This window comes from Onychostruthus taczanowskii, unplaced genomic scaffold (assembly GCF_017590055.1).
Source record: "Onychostruthus taczanowskii isolate IOZ18803 unplaced genomic scaffold, ASM1759005v1 scaffold9, whole genome shotgun sequence".
In the NCBI taxonomy this organism is placed as follows: domain Eukaryota; kingdom Metazoa; phylum Chordata; class Aves; order Passeriformes; family Passeridae; genus Onychostruthus; species Onychostruthus taczanowskii.
The window spans coordinates 16167132-16188729 of NW_024506993.1; the positions used below are offsets into that span (position 1 = coordinate 16167132).

General features: G+C 48.0%; 1 protein-coding gene across 1 annotated transcript; it reads right to left on the reverse strand.

The window, feature by feature from the left end:
* Positions 1-10910: 10910 nt before the first annotated feature.
* CUNH3orf18 (chromosome unknown C3orf18 homolog) lies at positions 10911-21373 on the reverse strand. Its single transcript, XM_041425799.1, has 5 exons — positions 21260-21373; positions 17893-18287; positions 16531-16556; positions 14760-14889; positions 10911-13464 (listed from the first exon to the last, which is right to left on the reverse strand). Exons 2-5 carry the CDS (start codon positions 18124-18126, stop codon positions 13384-13386), a joined length of 471 nt encoding a protein of 156 aa, XP_041281733.1. The 5' UTR covers positions 18127-18287; positions 21260-21373; the 3' UTR covers positions 10911-13383.
* Between the last annotated feature and the right edge of the window lie 225 nt (positions 21374-21598).

The following is a 21598-nucleotide window of genomic DNA, read 5'->3' on the forward strand; positions in this document are numbered from 1 at the left end:
TGGCTAGGTTCTGAGTCCACACACAACCAAAACTTCAGTGACCCCCACCTTTCCTGATGTGCCTGGGATTCAGGTTTCTGCTGAGGTTCTGGTTAAGGTCTCCTTTCCTCTTCCTTCTTTGGGATGTGAGGATGTCCAGGCTTGCAGTCAGACCTCCGCCTTCTCTGGCAGACATGCCAGAGGAGAAACCTCAAGCAGAAGTAAGGAAGGTCACTGGTGTCCTGTGTACTCTTAACAGCTTGTGATTTTTGTTATTTCTTAGAGCAAACATTATGGATCAGAGCTCATTCCAACCACAGCATGCACAAAGCAGAGCTTGGGGCCAGGAGGAGGCTGACAAGCCTGCTGATTTAAACTTCCAGCAAACAAGCCAGTGCTCAAGATCCTGGCAAACCCTAGGTCTAAGGCTTGTGTTGTCCTGTAGAAACCAGTGAGCCTCATGTAGCACCAAGGGCTGAGTGCACTGAATGGGGTCAGGCCATCTCTCCAGACAGTGCCTGTTCAATCAGTGGCTAAGAACAAACTCTTGAGGGGCAGCTCCAGAGTCAGAGTTGTTTGTACCCTGGGACTTGCGCTCTCAAGCATCCTCGTGTAAGGCTCTGTTAGCTGTAGAGTTTGATCTCAGGATTAGCTTTGGTATTTGACAGTATAGGAGCTCCAAAGGAAGCTTTGTCCTTGACTGGTACATTTATAACTCACCACCACCACTTTATCTCCCACCCTCCTTCCTCTTTGGAGGAAGCCTCCAAAGAGTGGAGTTTAGAGAGCTGCAGACATTGTCTTTTTTTATTCAGATTAAACAGGGAAAAGTAGATGCAGGTACCAGCATAGTCTGTGCCTGGAGCAATTCAGTTTCTTTGGACAAAAGCTTCAGAAAGCTGAGGAATAGGCCAGGTAAAAGAATGGTTCTAGAATATTTATAGAGCATAGTTATGCTCCCAAATGTGTACTGGGTCCTGAACTCTTGCAGCTGATGAAAACAATTAGTAGCTGCCATGCCTGATTCTTTCTCATTTCAGCCTTGCAGGTAGAGGAGAAGCGATAACAAGATAAAGCAAAGAAGAGGAGCAAGTTTTCTTTCCCAGTCCAGGAAAAATAATCTGTTGGATTATAATCTGCTAACAGTGGAGAGTGCCAACATGAGCAGCGAGGGGGCAGAGAATCCCATCTCATCCACACTGACCCAGGGTGTGAAGAGAAAGAGGGGGAGACCAAAGAAGCAGCCACAGGTGAGAGAACATCATCCCAAGAGGATGCCTGAGGATGCCATGGCAGTAGCCCGATGGGATCTGCAGGCAGCCCTGGGAAGCTGCTTGCTAACAAGGACAAGGGGAGGAGAGGTGTTCTGGGGTAAATGCTGCGGCTACCCAGGACAGCAGCAGGATCTGCACCCTGGGAAATCTCAGCTCCTGGCCTCAGAGGCACCTCTGATGTGACAGGCAGTGACAGTTCAGCCAGGACATGTGTGAGAGAGGCTGGCCAGGTCTCTGTTCTAGCCTGGAGACTTTCATGTGTCATCACCCTCTGTTTCTGCACCAGTAATTGGATAGAACAGGCAAGGCCCCTTGGCCAGAGCTCTTGGAACTTACTCAATTCCCCAGCCCAAAAGACAGACAAAGAGGTGGGAGTATTGCTGAGCATCTTCTAATGCACTTCACAGCTGGAAAAGCAGAGACAACCAGCTGTTTAGGGGTATGGATGCTCTTAGTGGGGTAAGACCACAGTCCAAGACCAACCAGAATGAGAGAACGTAAATTGTTTTAGGGATCATCCTGCTTAAATGGTTTTCTCCTTTTATCCCAGGAGGATGGTGGAAACACAGATGTTATCCCACAGGATGCTGTGGAACCACAGCCAGTGAAGAAACCACGAGGAAGGCCAAAAGGAAGCAAGAAAACGACTGTTCCAAGTGGGGGAATGGTGAGAGGAAATGGCTTATACTCATTTACAGAGGAGAGAAGCGCTGCCAGAGAGACAAGCAGGATGTTTCTCTTAGCTTAAAGATAGTGAAAGTTGCAGCTAATTCAGTTCAGCTCTAATTACCACCGTTGGACAAATCAGTTATTGTGGTTTTAGTCCTTACTCACCTCCCAGCCTTCCTGTGTTGCTACTGCCTGTTCAGCAGTTTCCTCCCAGTGTTTCTCTTCCACCACTGCCAAATAATCACACCCAGTGCAGTCAGGCAGGTGTTTCCTCCTCAACTGTCTTCTATCCCCAGCTTTTGCTTTTTCTGCTGCTTGTGAGACAAGACCTTTATAAAAAGATCACCTTGGCCATGTTCAGTGGTTTAGTCACAATGCCCAGCAAATCTGAGACCTGACAATATTTTCCCCCGCTTTGTTTTCAATAAAGGCAGAACCTTCTGCTGGGAAGAGGCGAAGAGGGAGGCCCCGCAAATGGGTGAGTATGGTGTTCAGTCCTTTCCCTCTTCTCCAGTCACAGATCCTGGGGAACATGCAGATGTGTTTGCCCTTCTCAGACTCTGTGTCTGCCACAACGTTCTTTCAGCCTTGGTAGCCTGGAAATAATTAGGGAAGCTCTGACTGCCTTCCTGATGGCCTCTAAGGTTCAACTACTGAAGAATTCTGAGAGCCCAGGGGAGATACTGTACTTAATTCAAAACATACCAGACTTCCACAGTATAGCACTTTCTCAGGCTTGGAATGTCAGACCAGAGATTCCATCCTTTCTTACAGAGAGGGGTTGTCTTCCCAGGAGACTTGAAAGACTGAAGTGATTGCTTAGCATGTCAGTTTGTCTCAAAAGAAGAAACTTAAAATTAAGGTAAAAGAGAAATTTCATGAATGGAGAAATTTTGAGTCCTGCCAGCAGGAGACTCTTTTATGCAGCAAACAAAGGATTAGTAAGAATCAGTAGCTAAGAAGAAAACATTTCAGATGTAAAAACAAGACAACAGCTTTTAATCAATAAGGATATTCAGTCCTGTGAACTATTAATGGTATGTTAGCTGTCATTAGGAGTGATTAATAACCCCCACAACAGCCACAAACCATTATTTAGTGTACATCACAAAAATTGCTAGATCCAAACCCAAGCTTTGCACTTGCTGCAGGAATCCATAGGTTTGTTGTACAGCTGTGGTGGCACAGGAGTGCTCAGGAGGGAAAGGAACACTTCTGGTTCAGCAGAACCGGAGGGACAGAGCAGCCTGTGAGGGCCATGCAGAAGGCTTGGGGGGAAATGTTCACCAGCAAGGAAGTACCAGGAGATGGGAAAGAACAGAAGTCTTTTCTAATGTGACAGTGACCTTGCATGCAGATATTCCCTGGATAGTGGGAAGCTGTTTGCAAACCCCGTGCAGAACATCCCAGACAAGGGAACTGTTGCATAAATTTGTTCCTTCTCTGCAGCCCAGGTGAGAAGGTAACAGTAGTTCAGCACACTGCTCTTGCTCAAAGCCCATTGCTTTCCCTAAGCCCATTTATCTTATGTCATTTAAATACACTGACTGGGGAAGCCTGTGTTACCAGTGCTTAAAGCAACCAGCTGTGCTAACTGGGATCCTCAAGCTCTGTGGCAAATCATCAGAGGCAGAAGTGTGCATGTCTTACAGAACAAAACCTTACCCAGTGAGTTCTGCTGGTGTCATTTCTGGACTGACAAATCTCAAAAACAAGCAGGAGCTTTTAATGTTTCAAAATGTGTTATATTAACTTTGGTTAGTGAAGGATTCTGATGTTTCAGTTCAGAATTAAACAGCTAAAGAATTTTTGGGGGGCAAAACCAAAGCAGAAGAAAAAGAACAATCATTTTGGTATTAACTGTCAATAGACAAAATGTTTAGCTGGTGAAGAACAGGGACAAAATCTGAAATATAGAAAATATTCTTGATGAAAAAAGATTTCCACAGCCACATAATGGGCAGATTTTTTTCAAAGTATTGGGCTGTGTCTCACAAGGCTGATATTGGGATGGTTTATTATGGATTCTGACAAGTATTCAGAGACTTGTGGATGTGTGTGGACACTGCATGCCCTGGTGTGTGTTCTTGCCTATGGTTGGATATAGGAGTTAGTGGCATGTGCTCTCAGGGCTGCACAGTCTTGTTTAAATAATAACCCACCTACTCTGCATATTTGCAGTTTTGTCTTTTGATACCTAATTTTGCATGGGGGGGGCTTGTTTCTTTTTGGTGTTTTTTTCTTTGTAGCCTCAAGCAGTGGTCCAAGAAGGAGAGTCTCAGGGAGAAGATCCTCTGGAAAGCAGTGACTTGAATTTGAACTCGGCACCAGCCACACAAGGTTTGAAATTAGATAATCATAATTACATGAGACTAAACAGTAGAGCCACACTCTGGCAAACCATGCACTTACCCACAGAGCTCTAGCACTGGCTGTACTCTTCCTGGTAAATCCTATAAACAGAGGAGCATTTGGAAGGCTTCCAGGCACATTCCTTCCATCTAATTCAGTTGTGAGTACTTCAGCAGAAGTGGAGGTAGAAAAAAAGAAAAGCAAGAAAATCTGTCTGTCTTTCCAAGAAGTCACACATCTGAGGTTCTGGTCACTGCTGCAGGTACAGCTCAGTGAAATTGTCTGGCAGGTGTGTAAAAAGTGAAAATAGTCTATTGTTAATGTCTTGCTTTAGTTGAAAAACTTTATTAATAGAAGATCTCTTGGTATTTGGGACATTTTAATACTTTGGATTAACTCGAGAATGCTTCCTGGATGGTCTTCCTCTCTCCTTCCTGGCTTGTACTGTAAGGCAGAGCTCTCTGGCAGTGGCTGGCACAGAATGATGACAGTGGCCAGTTTCAGTGGAAGGCTCCAATTAATCTAAGGTTCTCTGAGATGAGATGCCAGATAACTGGTACTGCTGTTGTAGGAATGTACAGATGCACCACCCAGAGCCCCAGCCTCTGAACCCTGCAAAAATAAAATCTGAGTTTATACTATTCGGGACTGTTTCTGGGGTGGATTCCAGGAAGACTTGTGTGCATCTCGGTCCTGTCCTCAGTGGGCCTTGTAGGAAGCTCTTCATGAAGTGTTTTCCCTGGGGGGAGAAGGGGCCAGGAGCCCAGGGCAGGCAGATGTTGCCCGATTTGCCTTGTGGCAGCACAGCCGCTCCTCCTGCCTCTGGTGTGCGAAGCGACGCTGGACAGCCCAGCCCGGGTTCTTAGAAAGTCCCAGGAAATGCCACATGAATAAATGCCAGAGGAGTTAACCTCAGTTGCTCAGTTCAGTTTCCTCTGGGGCTCCTGCTCCCGTATCACTTCCTGCCACGGAGCTTTGCGCTGACATCAGCGGAGCCGCAGGCTCGCAGGGGATGAGCTCACCTCCGGCCCGGCCCGGCCCCTTTGGGGCAGTTAAACATCGCCCCAAACCACCAGTGCGGCTCCTTTCTTCTTCCTTTCAGTCTGAGTGGGGCCCGCGGCGGTGGCAGGAGGAACCCGTTTCCCTGCTGTCGCAGGGAGGTGGCAGCAGATGTGACGGGATCAGCGGATGCTGCGGTTGCTGGGACAGGGCCGTGCGGAGCGTGATAGTGCAGCCCCAGGCGCTGCGCTCGCCCCGTGCCGGGCACGGACAGCGACTTCTGCTCCTGGGGAACGTCTGCACTTGTGTGAGCACAAAAAACGGCCAGAAATCAGTGGGGATAAGCGTGTACTGTATGAAACCAGGCAATCCTCTGGAAAAGGTCTTGTTACTTGCTCAGGAGCTTGAGATGGAGTGGTAATCCTGGCTTAAAACTTCTGCCTGGAAAGGAAAAGGGGAAGCATGCTCTTGTGGCTTATTGGAAGCTGTAGGTCCTGGGGCTCGTTTGCAAGCACAGTGCAGCTGTAGCAGCTTGCAGACAGGCAGCTTCTGGCTTAACCCATTCTGTGGGTCTGGGTTTAACTGTAAGTTTTTGTGCTACTCAGTGCAGGAGGCTACTGCTCTGAGACTTGTTAGCAGGAGTCTGGGATCACATAATGATCTGCTACAGACACAGCCAGAGCTTTGGCCATTGAGGGCTTTGGTAGGCTTTTACCCCTTCCAGATGAGGATTTTTGAGGTGCTGCACCAGGGAGGGGATGGGAGGGTACAAGTGCTTGCCCATCCTGCAGGTTGTACACTGCACAACTCTGAGTGGGAGAGATCTGCCCTGGGCTTCGTGTCTGCAGCATTCAGATGAATTGCTGAAATAAACACTGACTCTGTCTCAGTCTGTTACGCAGAAAATCAAGATATGCAGCAAGAGCTGCATTAGAAATATACAAGATTTGCAAGCCTCCAGTGGGGCAGAGAGCTGCTTTAAAGCCAGCTGTTTTTTATTCCCATGGCCTTTGCCTGGGGATCTGGCTCTGCCTTTCCCAAGGCACTGGTTATGGGGGACTCCAGGTTATCCAAGAACAGGCAGGAGTTTGTTCATGGATCAGGCTCAATTGTGTTGCTACCTGTAGATGCTACCAATCACAACTCCAGCATTAACATTTCTGTTTTTCTGGGTCAAGAAGCATTTGGGTTTTTTTCTGTGAGTACCATTACTGAAGGATTGATGAATTTCATTTCACAGGCTCTTAAGCCACAATGGCAGATGTGGTTTGGTTTGTCTGAGTAACTCTGCTTGGCTAATGGACTGTAGGTGTGAGGGAGAAAGAGGTTGCTTTATGGTAGAATTTCCAAGAGCTAGTGCAAAGCCCATAAGCAGCCTTGAAATCTTGCTCCTTTTTGTCTATCTTGCTATCCTTGCATTCTTTTTCATACAAACTTTGTCTGCTTTGTTTCCTCTGCTGCCCCAATGGTCACTTCAGCTCTCCTGAAAGCCAGGGGTGAGGCACAGATCGCAGCAAGCCTGTGTCGCCAGAAGCATTCCCCACTCACACCATTTCCAGACCTTCTGCACATCTACTTCCCTGGTGTTTAATATTGGGTAGGGCACTTCAGGTACTTGGTGTCTCATGAGGTTTCAAGGAAATATATAATTACTGTCAGCAGAGGTGGTTGATGAGTGTTTGCAGAGCAGAAACCAGTCAATTTGACCAGACTGTCACTTCTGGGCCCTCAGTAGCCTCATGCTGAGCCCTGCTGCCAGGGAAGCCATTTGTGTCAGGAGCTCCATTTAGCCTGGAGCTGGTACAAGACCAATGGGAATGTTGTGAAGACCTTTGGTTGTTGGGGAGTGGATCCTTGTCACCTCTCAACCTTGTAAGAGGGGTACTGGGCAAAAGGGCTCCTGAACCCAAAGCTCTAACCCTCTGTCTCCTGTGATCTTTCCTTTAGACATCACTGGAAAAGACGGCTCCAGGTCTGCCAAAGCCACTGGTCTTAGGAGATGTCTGAGTCACATCCCTGCTGCAGCTCAGTAGTGTCCCACCTGTTTGTGTCTTGCTGAAGCCAGAGGAGTGGAAAGCAAACAGGACTTTTAATGTTGTATTTCACATTCTTCATTTGTGATAATTTTAGCCCAGCTCTCTCCTGTTGCCTGTGGACTTGCTTACCCCAAACATCCAAACAAGGATTTAGGGGAAGAAATGGCAAATTGCCTTGTTGGAGAGAAGCCTTTTACAGTTTGTAGTATATCTTCTGTGAGTATAATAATTTCTCTTTAAAATACTTGGATAACCCGGTGCCTTGCCCTGCCACAGAGAGCAGTATTTCAGCAGAAGTTGACTCAGCAATACAGATACAGGAAAGGAAATCTATGTACACAGCTAATGGCTGAGCTTGTCTGCCGTATCACCTCTGGCAGACTGATGGAGCAGTGCCAAGAGTTAAGTTTTGCTGTGTTGCCCATAGGGACTGTATCTGAAAGACAGCCTTTGAGTCCTTTCTTGACTATTTCAGAACAAAAAACCTTCATGGCATTTCCAGCTTGCCCTGCATTGCTGTTCCTGTGGCCCGTAACTTGCATGCTTTAGGGGAAAGTTTGCACCCCAATGTCTTAGGGATTGATTCTGAAATTTTTATCTTAATGTGATCAGCTCAGGTCCTTCTCCTACAACTTCTTCTGGCCTGGTGGCTTTCCTCCTGAGTTTGATAGCAGCTCCAAGTGCACAGTGCTTACAAGCTTAGTCACAGCCACTGGATTTCATCTCTTCAAAGGAGTGTCTGTAAAGAAGCAGTTATACAAAAGTTGCTTCCTTGCAGAGCCTCGGGATTCAATTTAAATTAGTTTAAATTCAGTCTCTAACATGCGTGTGTGGGGTCCTCTAGTGTCACAACTATGCAAACAAAAGCTGCTGGTAGCTCAGTTTGGGGAGACAGCAGTAGCCAGTTGGTTTGAGATTGTTGCTGGCTGCTCTCAGTTTTACACTGTTTGCAGATTTGTGCTTTTGGTTTCAGAGCTGTTAAATTCTGAGAAATTGAGGGTATTACCAATATCCAGTTGCAAATAGTGAAATCCCGGTGGTATTTTCCATCTCCTGGATGTTCTGCCTGCCTATTAAAGGGACAAAGTGGGTATTTCAATTATCTCTGACAGGATGTAAAATTGGCTAGCTTTACAGTGTTAAATATTTAAACAGAACATAATTGGCTTTAAATTTATGGTGGTGCATAGCAGAAACCCATGAAATGGCTGTATATATTGAACTCATTTATTATCTTTTCATCAGAGTTCTGTTCCCTTGGCAAGTATTTAACACAAGAAAATGTATGCAGAATTAAGAAGGGCTGAATGCAGAGATAATAGGGGGAAAAGTGGGGTTTTTTTTCCTTTTGGGTCATTTTGTCCAGTCCATCTAGTTTAGTACTGATGAGTCCTGATCCCATTAATTCTGCTTAGTAGTGATTAGTCCCAGTCCTAATTCTGTGTGGTATCTGGTTTGCCCTAAGGGTACTCTCTTGTGTATGGAGCTTGGTGGTCACAACACAAAACTGCATCACAGATAATCTTTGTGCCTCCACTAACAAATAGCAGAGAAATCTTGGACTAAATGGATTAGATCACAGGGACTGACCTAAATCCTGTGCTATAGGATGAGATGTGCTGCCAGATACAAGGAGTTTGATCCCCAGCTCTTGCTGTGGGGATTATTCTGGGTGGACATGACACAAGTGAATCTCTACTGTTGATGGTTACATGAGAAGGTGCAGCTGATGCTCCCCGAATTCTGCTGCTCTTCAGTGCACTCACAAGTTCATATCTGCATTCAAAGGCTACTCCAGTAGCAGACCAATATATTTTACCAACTTCTGTGCCTGATTTTCAGTTGATTTGGCAGGTTGAGTACTCTGTTTGCAAGGCTATACTGCCTATTTAATTAACCCCTGCTACCTGAGAGCAGTAGCTGTTGCAGTGTGAGACTGTAACTTCAGCTTCTAAATGGATTAGGGATTACATCTGTAAGAGACTCAGGCTTTTCCTGTGACATCAGTCAGTCCTTTCTCAGCTGGTGGCATGGAAGAGGGGTGCACACTGCCTTGGCTAGATAGTAAATCCATCTGCTTTAGGTCAGCAGTATTGCTCTGGGAAGTGCCTGCAAAGTACTCTTAAAATTTCAAAAAAAAAACCTTAAAAAATCTAGTCTTTGCTACCTCTTACCACTCTGCTTAAAAAAAAAAAAAAAAAAAAAAAAAAAAAAAAAAAAACACACCACAGTAAAGAAGTTGTTTCCATAAAAATGCAGGTGCTGGAGGAGAACAAACAGAATTCTACTCTTTTAGGAGCTCTTCTGTGTGTAGTTGAAAGCCCAGTCCATAACTTCAGCTTCCATGTTTACACAGAGAATTAGAATGGAAATCAATGCCTATGAAAGGTGAGCAGAGTTCCAGACATGTGCAGGGAGCTGGGATTTCACACTGGATCAGTTGGATTGTCTTTTTTTAAATGACAAACATTTTTATTTCCCATATAGTTAATTACCTCTTCTGGGCAGACAAACCTACCTCTAAGCAAGTGCATGTCAAGTGTTTTAAGCTCAGGCAGTTTTGGTCTGACTTGGCCAAAAATAAGAGGTCATTACAGTTGGTTAAACCACAGGAGGTGAGGTGAAGTTTGTTGTCTAGCAAAGTTTGGAAGTTTCCCGTAAATGGTTTTGGTGAAGGCATAGAGAGTGTTGGCAACTTGCAAATTAGCCTTGAAGTTTGTTAAATAAAGGTCTTGAACAAATACCCCTCAGGCTCCTGCTTTGCCTCCTCCTTGTGCAGCACCCTCAGCACACACAGACACATCGCTGGATAAGGTGAGTGTCTCTTGACCTGGACTTTTGGGGATTATAAACAAAACTTTGGTTGTTCAGGAGCAGCCCCAGATGGATGTGAAAACAAGAAATAATAAGCATGAGGAATCACACATGGAGAAAATCATTCGGCCTCCTAAGCCCAAATGCGGGTGCCTAATTCCATGCTTTTGTGTGTCTTGGAGGCTTGATTGGAACACAAGCCAGTTCTGCTTCACATGCACACACCCAGAAGTCTCCACAGTCGAGTCTTTTTCTCCCCCACGTTGTTCTGTGGGCTATACAGCTATTTAGCTTTAAATACAATTAATTCTCTGCCTGTGCACTGCCTCTTGAGTTCATCTGACAGCTTTCCTAACTAGTCCCAAGTTTTGGGGCTGTGGGCCAGATGAGGCAGGAGCAATTCTGAAATATATCAGCAGTGTCATCATGTTCTGTTGCCCTCGGTGTGGGCAGAGCTGCAGGTGAGCTGATGAACCCCTGGTTTGCACAGGAATTCAGCTTAAGGGTAAGTTGGGATTTCTTTTTGTACTCTGGATACCCAGGACTGGCAGCTGGAAGCTCCTGACTTCTCCAGCAAGCCTTTTTGAAGAGATCCGAGTTTCTGTTCTGTAGAACACTAAACTTTGACCCCCACAGAGCTTCCTCTTCCAGGTTTTTCCCATTGAGTTTAGTTTTTGAAAGAGCAGGGGAATTCACTGTACGCAAATTACCAGCAGATACTGGGTAACACTCCAGCAGTTTCTGTGGGAAATTGCAAATGACAGGGGAAAAAGACAATCACACTAGATTTCATGTAAATAGTTTTAATTATATTTCAATGCTTTAAAACACAGAAACACTTGAATTAAATTACATCATAATGCTTCTGCTAAATTATACATCCAAGAACTGTGAGAGGAGGTGCTATGGAACTAAAAGAATACGAGCCCAGCAATTACTCATAATATTCTTTTAGTCTTTTTTTCTGTACTTTTTTACTCTAAGGGCAGTCATCACAGGACAAAGCCTACCATCACAGGGAGAATGGTTCAAGAGAATTCCTCTGTAGGTGTGTTTGTTGTTGCAGTGCAGCACACAGAACTGGCACAAGGGCACACACTGGGCTGAGGCATTGAGCTCAGCTCACACTTGCCTTTTGTTGAGTTTAAATCAACCATTGAAATTCCAGTCCTATGAGTTCTGGGGAAAATGCTGCAGTTTAAGACAGCTGGACATCCCTAGTACCACATGCGTCCCTGTGCTGCTGCAATGCTGGAAGGGGGACAGGCAGGAAAGGGAGAAATCAGCTCTGTGGCTGCTCTCAGCACTTGCAGGAGCTGACGGGTGGGTGTCTGTGTTGGGAGGTTTTTGTCTCTCAGCTGATCGCTGGGAATACCCACAGACAGACTCCAGATTCTAAGGACCTAATCTGCATTACATTGAGTATTTGTACCCATGCACCTTCCTTCCAGCAGCATCCCCGGGGAGAAACAGCAGCAGCCTGGGAATGCCTCCTGCCACATCCCCTGGCAATGAGGACTGGGCTGGTTTTCACACTCCAACTCCTAATATATCCCCAGAAATCCCTAGTTCTAAAAACACAGCTGGATACTGAAACACTAAAGCAATTTAACCCTGCAACGCTGCCCTGAGGGAAGGCTGGTAAGGAGCTGTGCCCTGCAGGGGTCAGGGGCACAGACCCAGGAAAGAGTCTGCATTTAATGAATGTGGGAAAAACAATCACACAGGGCAAGAACAAAAACTAACTGGCAGGTCCAAACTTCCAACAAAGCACATCATACCTGAATTGCCACTCTGAAACAGCTCCTTGCATAAAGCTTTAGTCTGCATTCAAATTCTGGCTTGCCCTGATTCCCTTTTAACTGGTGCTGTGGATAGAATAAAATCTGATTGACAAATGCCTGTAACCACACAAAGATCAGGAGGTGATCAGGGCATGGCTGGGCACTGGTGCTGCTCCCTGGCTGCTGTGCTGGTCAGCAGCACTCAGGGCCAGTGCCCACCAAAAGGCTTTCAGCCAACAGACCCCCACACTGCACTGCTACGTGCCAAGGTGGCCAAAGACCCCTTGGCACTCTCTTCCTCCTGCAGCCCTGAAGGATGCACAGGCAGAGAGATGCTTCAGAGCTACAGGGAAACCCCTGGCTTACCTGTCTAGTCCCACCTACCTGTTCCTAGCAGGTAATTCGAGCAGAGGCTAAGGCAAAGCTCTGTGTTCCCTTCAGCAGGAAGAAGAGAAGGCTCTGACTGCAGATCCTGGCAGGTAAGGAAGTACAAACCAGCTGTTAGTCATCTCTGGGGGCAGACACTAGGCTGTTGTTGAGCCAATACATGTTTTTTAAAAGAAAGTATTTCAAAGCTTAATGTTTTTTCCTGGATAATGCTCTGCACTGTAGAAACTTCCCTGAGCCAAAGCAGGAAGGGATAAAGGGTATTGGAACCCTAGTTCTGCTCAACTCCTCTTTCTGGCCCAAGCACTCTTATTCCTAGCTCAGCAGCAGGGCTCACATAGCCAGACAGTGATAGTCCCTGGCTCTAGCTGTGTGAAATCCCCTGTCTGTACAGGAGCTGTAATTTGGTATATTCAGCCACTTTCTCAGATTAAGATGTTATTGGCTAAATCTTCACTGTTTCACTTTTTCAAGCCAGTGAATTCCCCATGCTACAACATCACCCTGGTGCACGTTTACCAGCAGCCACAGGCCTGGGAGGGGATAATCCCATGGTTGTGTTCTCCTTGCTGTGCCCCAGGTCATCCCTCAGCTGGGGCAGGCAGCTCTCCTGGCTCAAAGAGGCTTTGCCACCAGTCCCCATCCCCTGGCCAGAGCTGTGGTCACCACACAGAGGCTCATCCATCACTTTCCCTGGGGCCTGGGTATATAAAGCCAGTGAAGAAGTTTTCTGAAATGAAATTTCTCTCTCCTTCCCTGACCAGAGAGCACAGCTCTGTGCTCTGACAGGTTAATCTACACAAAGCAGACACTGTTCCTAAGCTCAAAGCTTGGTAGGTGGTGTCAGGCAGTGCCAGCCCAGTAATGAGCTCAGGAGCTTTTAATGGTAACACACACACCAGAAAATCACCACTGCCCTCACAAAGGGTTTGTTTCCCCGAGTGCTGGCACCTCCTGTGCCCATGTGTAACACAAACCAACAGGTGCCCAGCTGGGCTCAGCGGATCAGCCATGCTTGAGGGAAGTCACTGCTTTGTTGGCTCCATCCTCCTTGTTCTCAGCAGGATCCCGGAGCAGGGCAGGTCCTGGTCATGCATTGATGGCGTTGGCCACATCAGTGAACACGAGGCGGCTGGGTCTCTGCAGGGCTCCCTGACTCGGCAGCAGCACCTGCAGGGGAGCAGCAGAGCTGAGAGCTGGCTGCCTTGGCTCAGGGCTGCACCTTGGAACGGCACTCGCCCCTCCCAGGGGAGCCTGCCCGGCTAACAAGGCGTTAACAAGGCTGTGACAAGAAAATACAGCAGGCTGGAGAGTTAGTCAGCACATCCATGCCAGTTTAAAATCCCCACATCATTGGATTACTGGCTCTCACTATTTATATATACAAGGCAGCATGAAAAGGCTTGACATACCAAGATGGCCTGGAAATGTGCCTTTGCCTGAACTTGAGCTGTTGTTTTAGATTCTCCCTCTCTTTTTATACTGAATCTTTAAACTCTTGTACTTCCCAAGCATTAGCAAGAGGGATCTGAGGTATCCTGCTGGCCAGTCTGTCCCTGGAGAGAATGATTCTGGTTTTACTGAGCTGAGGTTAACTCTGGCCTTACAATTTCTCCCCTTTACTACCTCTAGGTAAGCCCCCATGTGGATTAATAGAGGGATCTGATGTCCTAGGATGTGCTACTCAGAGGACAAGATCCTTTGCTTTTATACACCACATTTCCTGCTTTCCAAACTAGTATATTTCATATTCCAACAAGTCTCCTTTGAAGTCTTTAGCAGATTGAGAATGTCTCAAGTATTTTATAATTACAGTTGTATTTATTATTTCTTCTTTCCTTTTCTGCAAGATTGAGAATGTCTCAAGGTAAGTATTTTATAATTACAGTTGTATTTATTATTTCTTCTTTCCTTTTCTGCCTACACCAAGCTTGCTACAGATTTTCTGAAGGTATAAAGTGTGTGGAAACTGAGAACTGTTTGGGAGAACTCCTGCTCCTGGACAGGAAAAGAAGGGATGACATGGGCAACAAGAGTATCTGGAAAGCAATGCATTAAAGGAAAGGTATGTCTGCTCCAAGGACAGCCTGTGTCACTGGGTAAGGGACACCTGTTCCAACCATCCCTGCTGGCTCTTTTAAAAAGGCTGTTTGTGTGGTGGTGGTGACAAAGGGAACAGACAATACTGTGAAGCTGGACCCAAACAGTGGTGAGAAGCCCTTCTTTCCAATTTCTCCTACCCCTTGTTACACTGGGCAGGAGAGAGCCTCCTGTCAAACACCTGCCTGACTCAGTCTACCCTAAGCACTCTGAAATGCTCAAGTCCCTACCTCCAGGGCTGGCAGAGATGGGGAAGTCCTCCTGAGATCTTCCCTATCCTGCAACCCTACATAATCTCTGTGGCCCTGAGAGAAAGCAGTGCAGGTAGCAGTGGCTGCAGTGACCCTGTGGTGGTTGCTGCCTACCTTGCTCTGCGATGCCTGGGCAGACGCTGCATCTCGCCCGTGTTCCAGCAGCTCCTGCTCCAACTCATCCTGTTCCTCGGTGGGGTCAAAGTTGTACATGGGCATGAGCTGGTGCCGTAGCTTCTCCAACCTGCCCGAGGGAGGGGAGGGAAAGGGTTGGTTGAGAAGGACAGGGCTCAGGCTGCTTCCCCACCCCACTGCTGAGGCTTTCTGCAGGCTGCTTCTCCTGCTGCACAGGGATTCTGCTCCTGTGGCTCCTGCTGGATGAGGCTAAGAACCTACTACACACAGCTGGCAGGAGTGCAAGACACCCAGAGTGCAGTTACAGGGATTAACTGCCATCACTAATCTGTGTTGGCAGGCATTTACACACAGAGGAATCAGGATTTAAATTCTTGCAGACCTTAAAAGATTAGGCTTTATGTGGAGGGACAAAAGAAACAGTAGAACATATTGGGTTGGTATGTTGTGACTTCTCCCCCTGTCCCTCTGCCCACACCCCCCCATCCTGCCATGTCACAGTCTGCCAGCAGCACTTCACTTCAAGCTCCAGTGGCCTGAGAGTAGTTTAACTCTGGGGCTGAAGTGCATAATTTAAACAGAAAATAATAAACAATGAATAGAAAATAGGAAAGAGATTCTCACAGGGAGCTGATGCCTGTGGACACTGTTCCTACTCTTGTATCATTGCTCCAAGAGACAGAGCTATGAATTATTACTCAAAGGGTCTCCTCGGAGCTGGATGATGGATGGGGTGGCTGCTGGGAGAACACTGAGTCCTGCCTTTGGCTATAGCTGAGTTTTGGAGTAGAAGGAAACACACAAGCAGTTACTGGCAGTGTCACCACAAGTATCTGTTTTGGCAAGTGTTAGGATGACACATTCTTCCCCTGCTTCTCTATGGGCTTACCAGCACAACCATTATCTCCAGCAGTGCTACTTTCACAGGCCAAGCATTGGCTGCTCCTGCAGCAGCACAGACCTGGGCTTTGGGGCTGGGCTAGGAAATGTTACAGTGGGCAACAGCACTTTTTAGAAGTCTGTGGCCTGGCCAGATCTGCCCCAAGGAGTGAGGGAGGAGGTACCACAGCTTATGGATCTTCACCAGAGTCCCTGCTGTGAGATGGAAGAACCAATACGTGATTCTCCCTGTGTCCTGCTCTCCTCTCTATATACCTGGCCAGAACTGCCCCAAGGAGTGAGGGAGGGAGGGGGTACCACAGCTTATGGATCTTCACCAGAGTCCCTGCTGTGAGATGGAAGAACCAATACGTGATTCTCCCTGTGTCCTGCTCTCCTCTCTATATTCAGCCAGGAGCTTAGCAAGGAAATGAAGACATGAACTCCTGAGCTGAAGCTCCATCTCTGCCCTGTGCTGCTGCCAGTTGGTGTCACTGCCTGGGCTGCTAGAAAACACAGGAATCTGGGAATGGCTGTAACCTGAGATCTACACCTCTCATGATGGAGTTCCCAGCTTCTTTAGATACCCATAACCCTCTCCTCTGTTTTGATGCATCTCATAGGTGAAGTGCGATGAGTTTGTAGGATCCTTGACCTCCTCCTGCTCAGCCTTATTCTCTTTCCAAAGCTGTGGAGGAGTCTTTGACACTCTGGTGTCAGAGGGATGCCCAGTCCCAGGAGTGCAGTGTGCCAGCCTCAGTCACACAATGTTCTCCCACAGCCATCACTTACACCCTCCCCATCTCCACCTGAGCTCACTCTGCATTTTGAAGCACTGAGTTCCCTCCAGCCAATAACAGATCTCACTTACCTCTTCCTCTTCCTGATATACAGAACCTGAAGGAGAAAAAGAAGCATCATTACAGCAGTCCCAGTAGGATGGGGAATAGCTGAGAAGTTTTGGGCAGACAGGAAAGAGGTAGAGAAGGTTGGAATCACTGTGCACCAAAGTGGGGGAAGGGAGAAGTGACAATGACACTTCATATGCATCACTGTGAGCTTGGCAGCACATCATGTCTGACACTAAGTGCTCAGTGGCCTGTTATTAGATGTGTTAGTAGGAGCAGGAGAATTAGGTGGATTATGAGGTGCAGCTCAGCACATTTCTGTGGCTGCAGGACATATGTTGCAATTTAAGAGTGGATGAAAAAGCTTCCCTTTGTGATTTTTCATGTGCAAATTTCCTACAGCACAGAAGTGCTGCTACCCCCTCCCCAGTAGAAAGGGAAGAAGCAGAGAGGGAGGTCATGCTCAGGGACTTGCCTCTGTCAGCCTGTGCAGGGAAGAAAGGGAGGCTTTGGGCCTCCACAGCCTTGTTCTGAGAACTACGAACGCTGGATGCTGCTCTTGGGAACTTTGGACTGTTTCCAGGTTTTCTTAGGGGCTTTTGGAAAAATTCCTCCTGGGGCCTGCAATGAAATTTTGCAGTAGGCTCCTCTGATGACTGTATAAGTGAAGCCCTTCATTGTACAAGGAATGGGAGCTTGCTGCTACCTTCTGTTTTCTGTTGGCAGGGAAATGAGCTGGTTACATAAAAGGAGAGCTGCAGCCCTTGCACTGCCCATGGTGAGCCCAACTCTAGGGTTTCTGAAAGCTGCTGCCCACAGCATTAATGGCAAGGTTAGTGACACACCAAACCCTCAAGGACTGATACCCAGCATGCAGAACCTTGGAAATGCAGTCCAGGGTGAGTCTTGCTGAGATGGATTCAGGCCACTTTAATTCAAAAAGAATTACCCCATGTCCACAGGGGGAACTAAAATGGTTTCAACAGTCTGCTTGTAAAGTCAATATGGATAAACTTTCTTGTGGGGCCCAAGAGAGGGTTTAAATCAATGCAGCTGTTCCAGGTAACAAGTCAGAACACAATCTGCTTTTTTTCTTTTTAATTGAACTTCCTATTGCTACTAAAAACAAATACTGATACCACATATGGCTGCTGCTAGGCCTGCTGAGCATCCCATTTGGATCAGACCTCAGGGAGACTGCAGAAATACTAGAGCATTTGATAAAGGCCTTAAAAAAGAAAGGAATCTCAGGAACTATCAGTTCCCAGCAGTTTTGGGTGAGACTTTAATAGAATGTAAATAAATTATTCAGTGCAAATCAGTCCTAGAACCTCTAGCCACCCTCCACCCTCCAGAGACAGGAATGTTTAGCTGGGCTGTCTTACCATTGCTACAGCCAACCCAATCACAGTAATGATCCCAAAGGAAAGCAGCATGGTGCTCATGCCAGGCCCAGTGCTGGCCATATCTGGGATTTTGGTGCTGTTCAAACTGGTAGTCTCAGGGCTTATAGTGGTAGTTTGTGGTACAGTCACGTCCAGAGCCGTCCCTGGGTCTGGCTTGGCCGTGGTGGGGGTGCTGTGATGCAAGTCATGCACAGAGGGTGAGCTGTAACTCATCCTGCCAGCTCTTGGTAGCTCCTGTTACCAAGCTGTTGTCCTCTCCCATCAGCTACAGAAGTGCAGAGCTGTCCTTCCAATCCAGGGCCCCACTTGAGACCTCTCCTGCAGCATCACCACTGATGGGTTTTCTTCGGGGTAGGAGCGACACTGGACTCGACCTAGGACACAATGAGAACAAATGAGCAGTGCAGAGCTCTTGGAGACAGGCACAACCTTTCCCACAGTGCCCCAATTCACCAGCAGAGTTTTTGAATGCCTGCTCAGAATAAGAAAAATGTTTTTTGAGCTGAGAGCCCCCAAAGTCATGCCTAATTCACTTGGGATTGGTGACAACTCTCCCATCACTACTCCAGCTCTGCTTTCTTGCAGTCTCTTGGAGATCTGTGTGGGGACAACCTCAGAACCCTTGTCTCTGGTGTGCCCCAGGCTGAGCCAGGTGGTCTCTATCTGCCCCACGATAGAGCATTTTCCTGCTTATGTCTCTTTCTTTTAATTTTCAAAAAGCTGTATCGATCCCCTTATCAGTGGGAACATGCCCAATGAAATGGCACTCAGCTGTGAGGCATCTATATCTCAGGATGCTTTCTACTGAATCCAAAGTAGGAGTTCCCTGTTGTGGTGAGTCCCTGCACTATCCATGCACTACCCTGCACTGGGATGAGCAGTCCCACTGCTGCTCATCCCAGTGCTCTGGAAAGGGTGGGCTGCATCAGTCCTCCATCTAAAGACACCGAGTATTTCTCAATCCCTCATGAAAGCACCCACTCAAGATTAGTCATACACTGGCAATTATCAATATTAATTTTAAAATTAGTCCAATTTTGGATTGGAGTTGTGAAATTTGATAGATCTGTTCATGCTGAGAACATGAAAGGCGTTAATTGCTTCATACTTCTATTGTGCAAATGATCAAGAGTTGCAAAACACCCTGGGATGAGCCTATGGGAAGTATTTGCACACTTTGTTTATAAAAGCACTGTATGTAACTTTAGATCATCATGCAGCTACCCCTGGAGCTGAGCTGACCTGAGAACTTCTGCAGCAGTTCTCTGGTAACTTCCCTGCAATTTAGCAGACATTACATCTCTGGGCTGGAATGCAGCTGGGACAGAGGGATTAGTGAGCTCTGAATAGAAAAAGATGTGCCTGCAAAGAGAAACGAGCCATTGTTCTGCTCCACTCTGTTCCATTCCAGGCCAGGTTACTGTGCAGTCCCCATACTGTGGTGCCTTACTGCTGTCCACAACTGCAGGAAGCAGCGTGATCAACATCTGCCTCTAACAGCTGGAGCAGGGAATCCACCCCAGGCAAGCAGCACCAGCCTGTGCTGTGGTCAGTCAGCAGCTGGAGCAGTCACCTCCACTTGTCCTGCAGCTCCCTGAGCAGGTAAATGCTTTGCCACTCATGCAGGGTCGGTCTCAGTCCCCTGGAAACAACTTTGTGAAGCAAAGGGGAATTCTGAAGTGCCTGGGAGACACTGTCAAACTCCCTGGAGTTTCCAGAGAAATGTGAATAATAACAGTTCTGCTCTGGTCCCTCCTAACATGGTGCTGGGTCACGAGTCGTTGCAGCTGAAGGGGACTGTGCCCTTCACTGACCATGAAGCCCTGCACTCTGCTTAAACCACAGGGCACCTGGGCTTCTCCAGCCATTCCTGACCACAGCAGAGCTCAGGTGCAGTGCACACCTGGGGACAAAGATGGCAAATTTGAAATCAGTGTCACAACAACAGCAGCAGAAGCAGTGACAGCCCAGCAGGGAAAGGGAAGGAATTACTGAACAGATCGAGCAGCTGCTCAGGCAGAATCCATCAATTTGTGCTATTCAGGGAAACTTTCCATAATGATAATACCTTTTTTAAAAAGCTACTACCAAGGAAATAAAGAGTGGAAAAAGAGCCTAAGTGAAAAGAGTGAAGCAGGCCCAAGGGCTTTGCAGAGTATGGCTCTAGATCTTGAACAGCTCTGAATTTTGGAAACAAAATGCATTAGGCCTTCAGCTGAATGTGGTGTCAGTTCTGAAAAAACAAAAAAGGCTGAGTTGAAATAAGCCAGCTGAAAATCTGGTGAAGGGAGAATGGGAGCTCTTTTGCTCTTGGCATCCTGTTCATGCTGAAGGATTCCTGTGCCCACAGACCTAGCTCTAAAAGCAGTCCTGTGTCAAAGGTTTGTGACCTGGCTTAGACAACCAGGAGCAGTTTCTGCTCCCCAGCTCCTCCTGGTCCAGGCTGCAGACAGTCAGATAGGGAGGCTGAGTGCAAGGATGGCCCTGGGCCCACAGCTTACACGGCAGAGCCTGGGGGGATCATCTTTCCCCACCATGTTCCTTTCCCAATTGTCAGCCTGGTGCTGAAGTTTGATCTGCAGGCTGGGCACACTCCAAGCCTCTGATGGCAGCTGTAGGGCCAGGGACAGCGACTACCTGTGACTGGCAGGTTCCAGTATAGTCCATGCACAAATAGAACAGAAGAGGAACCAGATCCTCAGCTGCTGCCAGCTGGCATTGTTCCACTGCCTGCACCAAGAGAGCTCCTCGCACAGCCAGGAGTGCTCTGTGCTGGGCTCTGCTGGGTCTGCAGATAAGGAAAACACATTTGTTTCTCTCCCAACCCAGCATTTCCAAACTGATCTCTGATAGGTGCTGCTCACTTCTGAGATGCAGAAAATTGTTTTGGGCCCGACCTTGAGCCTTTTCTGAAGTATTGGTTTTAATCTCTGTGCTGCTGTTTCATTTTGGGGATGACAGGAACAGAGATTTGCGTCACAGGGATGAAAATGGGTCAGAGGGTCTCTGGATGAAGAATAATAACAAGTCTAGTTTCTTCATTACTTCTCCAAGATGAAGTATCTGTAGTAACTCAGCAATACAAGCGGCACTGTGTTGCTGCTGGCAACGGGATGTGGCTTCCCAGCGGGTGAACTTTTGGCTTCCCCCACCTCTTCTCCAGAGCTGACCAGGCTCCAGGGCAGCGAGGAAGCCCCGACCGACCGTGTGTGCCCGCTGCCCCGGAGCTCCCGGGCTGTCACCCTCCCGCCGTCCGAGAAGGGCACGGTCCCATCCCTCCCTGGCCCAGGCGCGGGGACCCTCCCCAGCAATGTCACCGCTCCTGTGACCCCGCTCTGGCACACACCGGAACAGCAGCGAGAGCCTCTGCACCGCTGCCCGGGACTCCATCCCTGCGGGAAGTCCCTCCTTCCCCAGCCCGACGAGAAGTTTCCGGGCGGATAACGGGTGACGGGGCCCTTCCCGCTGCCCAGGCGGCGCGGGCTCACAGCCGGCTCCCCGCTGCCGCCGGGCCCGCCCGGGACAGGGCTGGGGCCGGACCCCGAGAGGCCGCGGCAGCCCCGCAGTGCCCGCGCCCGCCCCGCCGCACGCAGCCTCAGGCCATTGGTCGGCGCCCGCGAGGCTCGGTTCGCGATTGGTCGCTGCGGCTGTCACTCATGTGCGCGGCGGCGGGCCTCCGGTGCGC

Coding starts and splice junctions, on each gene's coding strand:
- CUNH3orf18 (XM_041425799.1), bottom strand. CDS start 18,126: ATGAGTTACAGCTCACCCTCTGTGCATGACTTGCATCACAGCACCCCC. Junction 16,557..17,892: donor TTGGGTTGGCTGTAGCAATG/GTAAGACAGCCC, acceptor TTTCTCCTTCAG/GTTCTGTATATCAGGAAGAG. Junction 13,465..14,759: donor CCCAGGCATCGCAGAGCAAG/GTAGGCAGCAAC, acceptor GCTCCCCTGCAG/GTGCTGCTGCCGAGTCAGGG.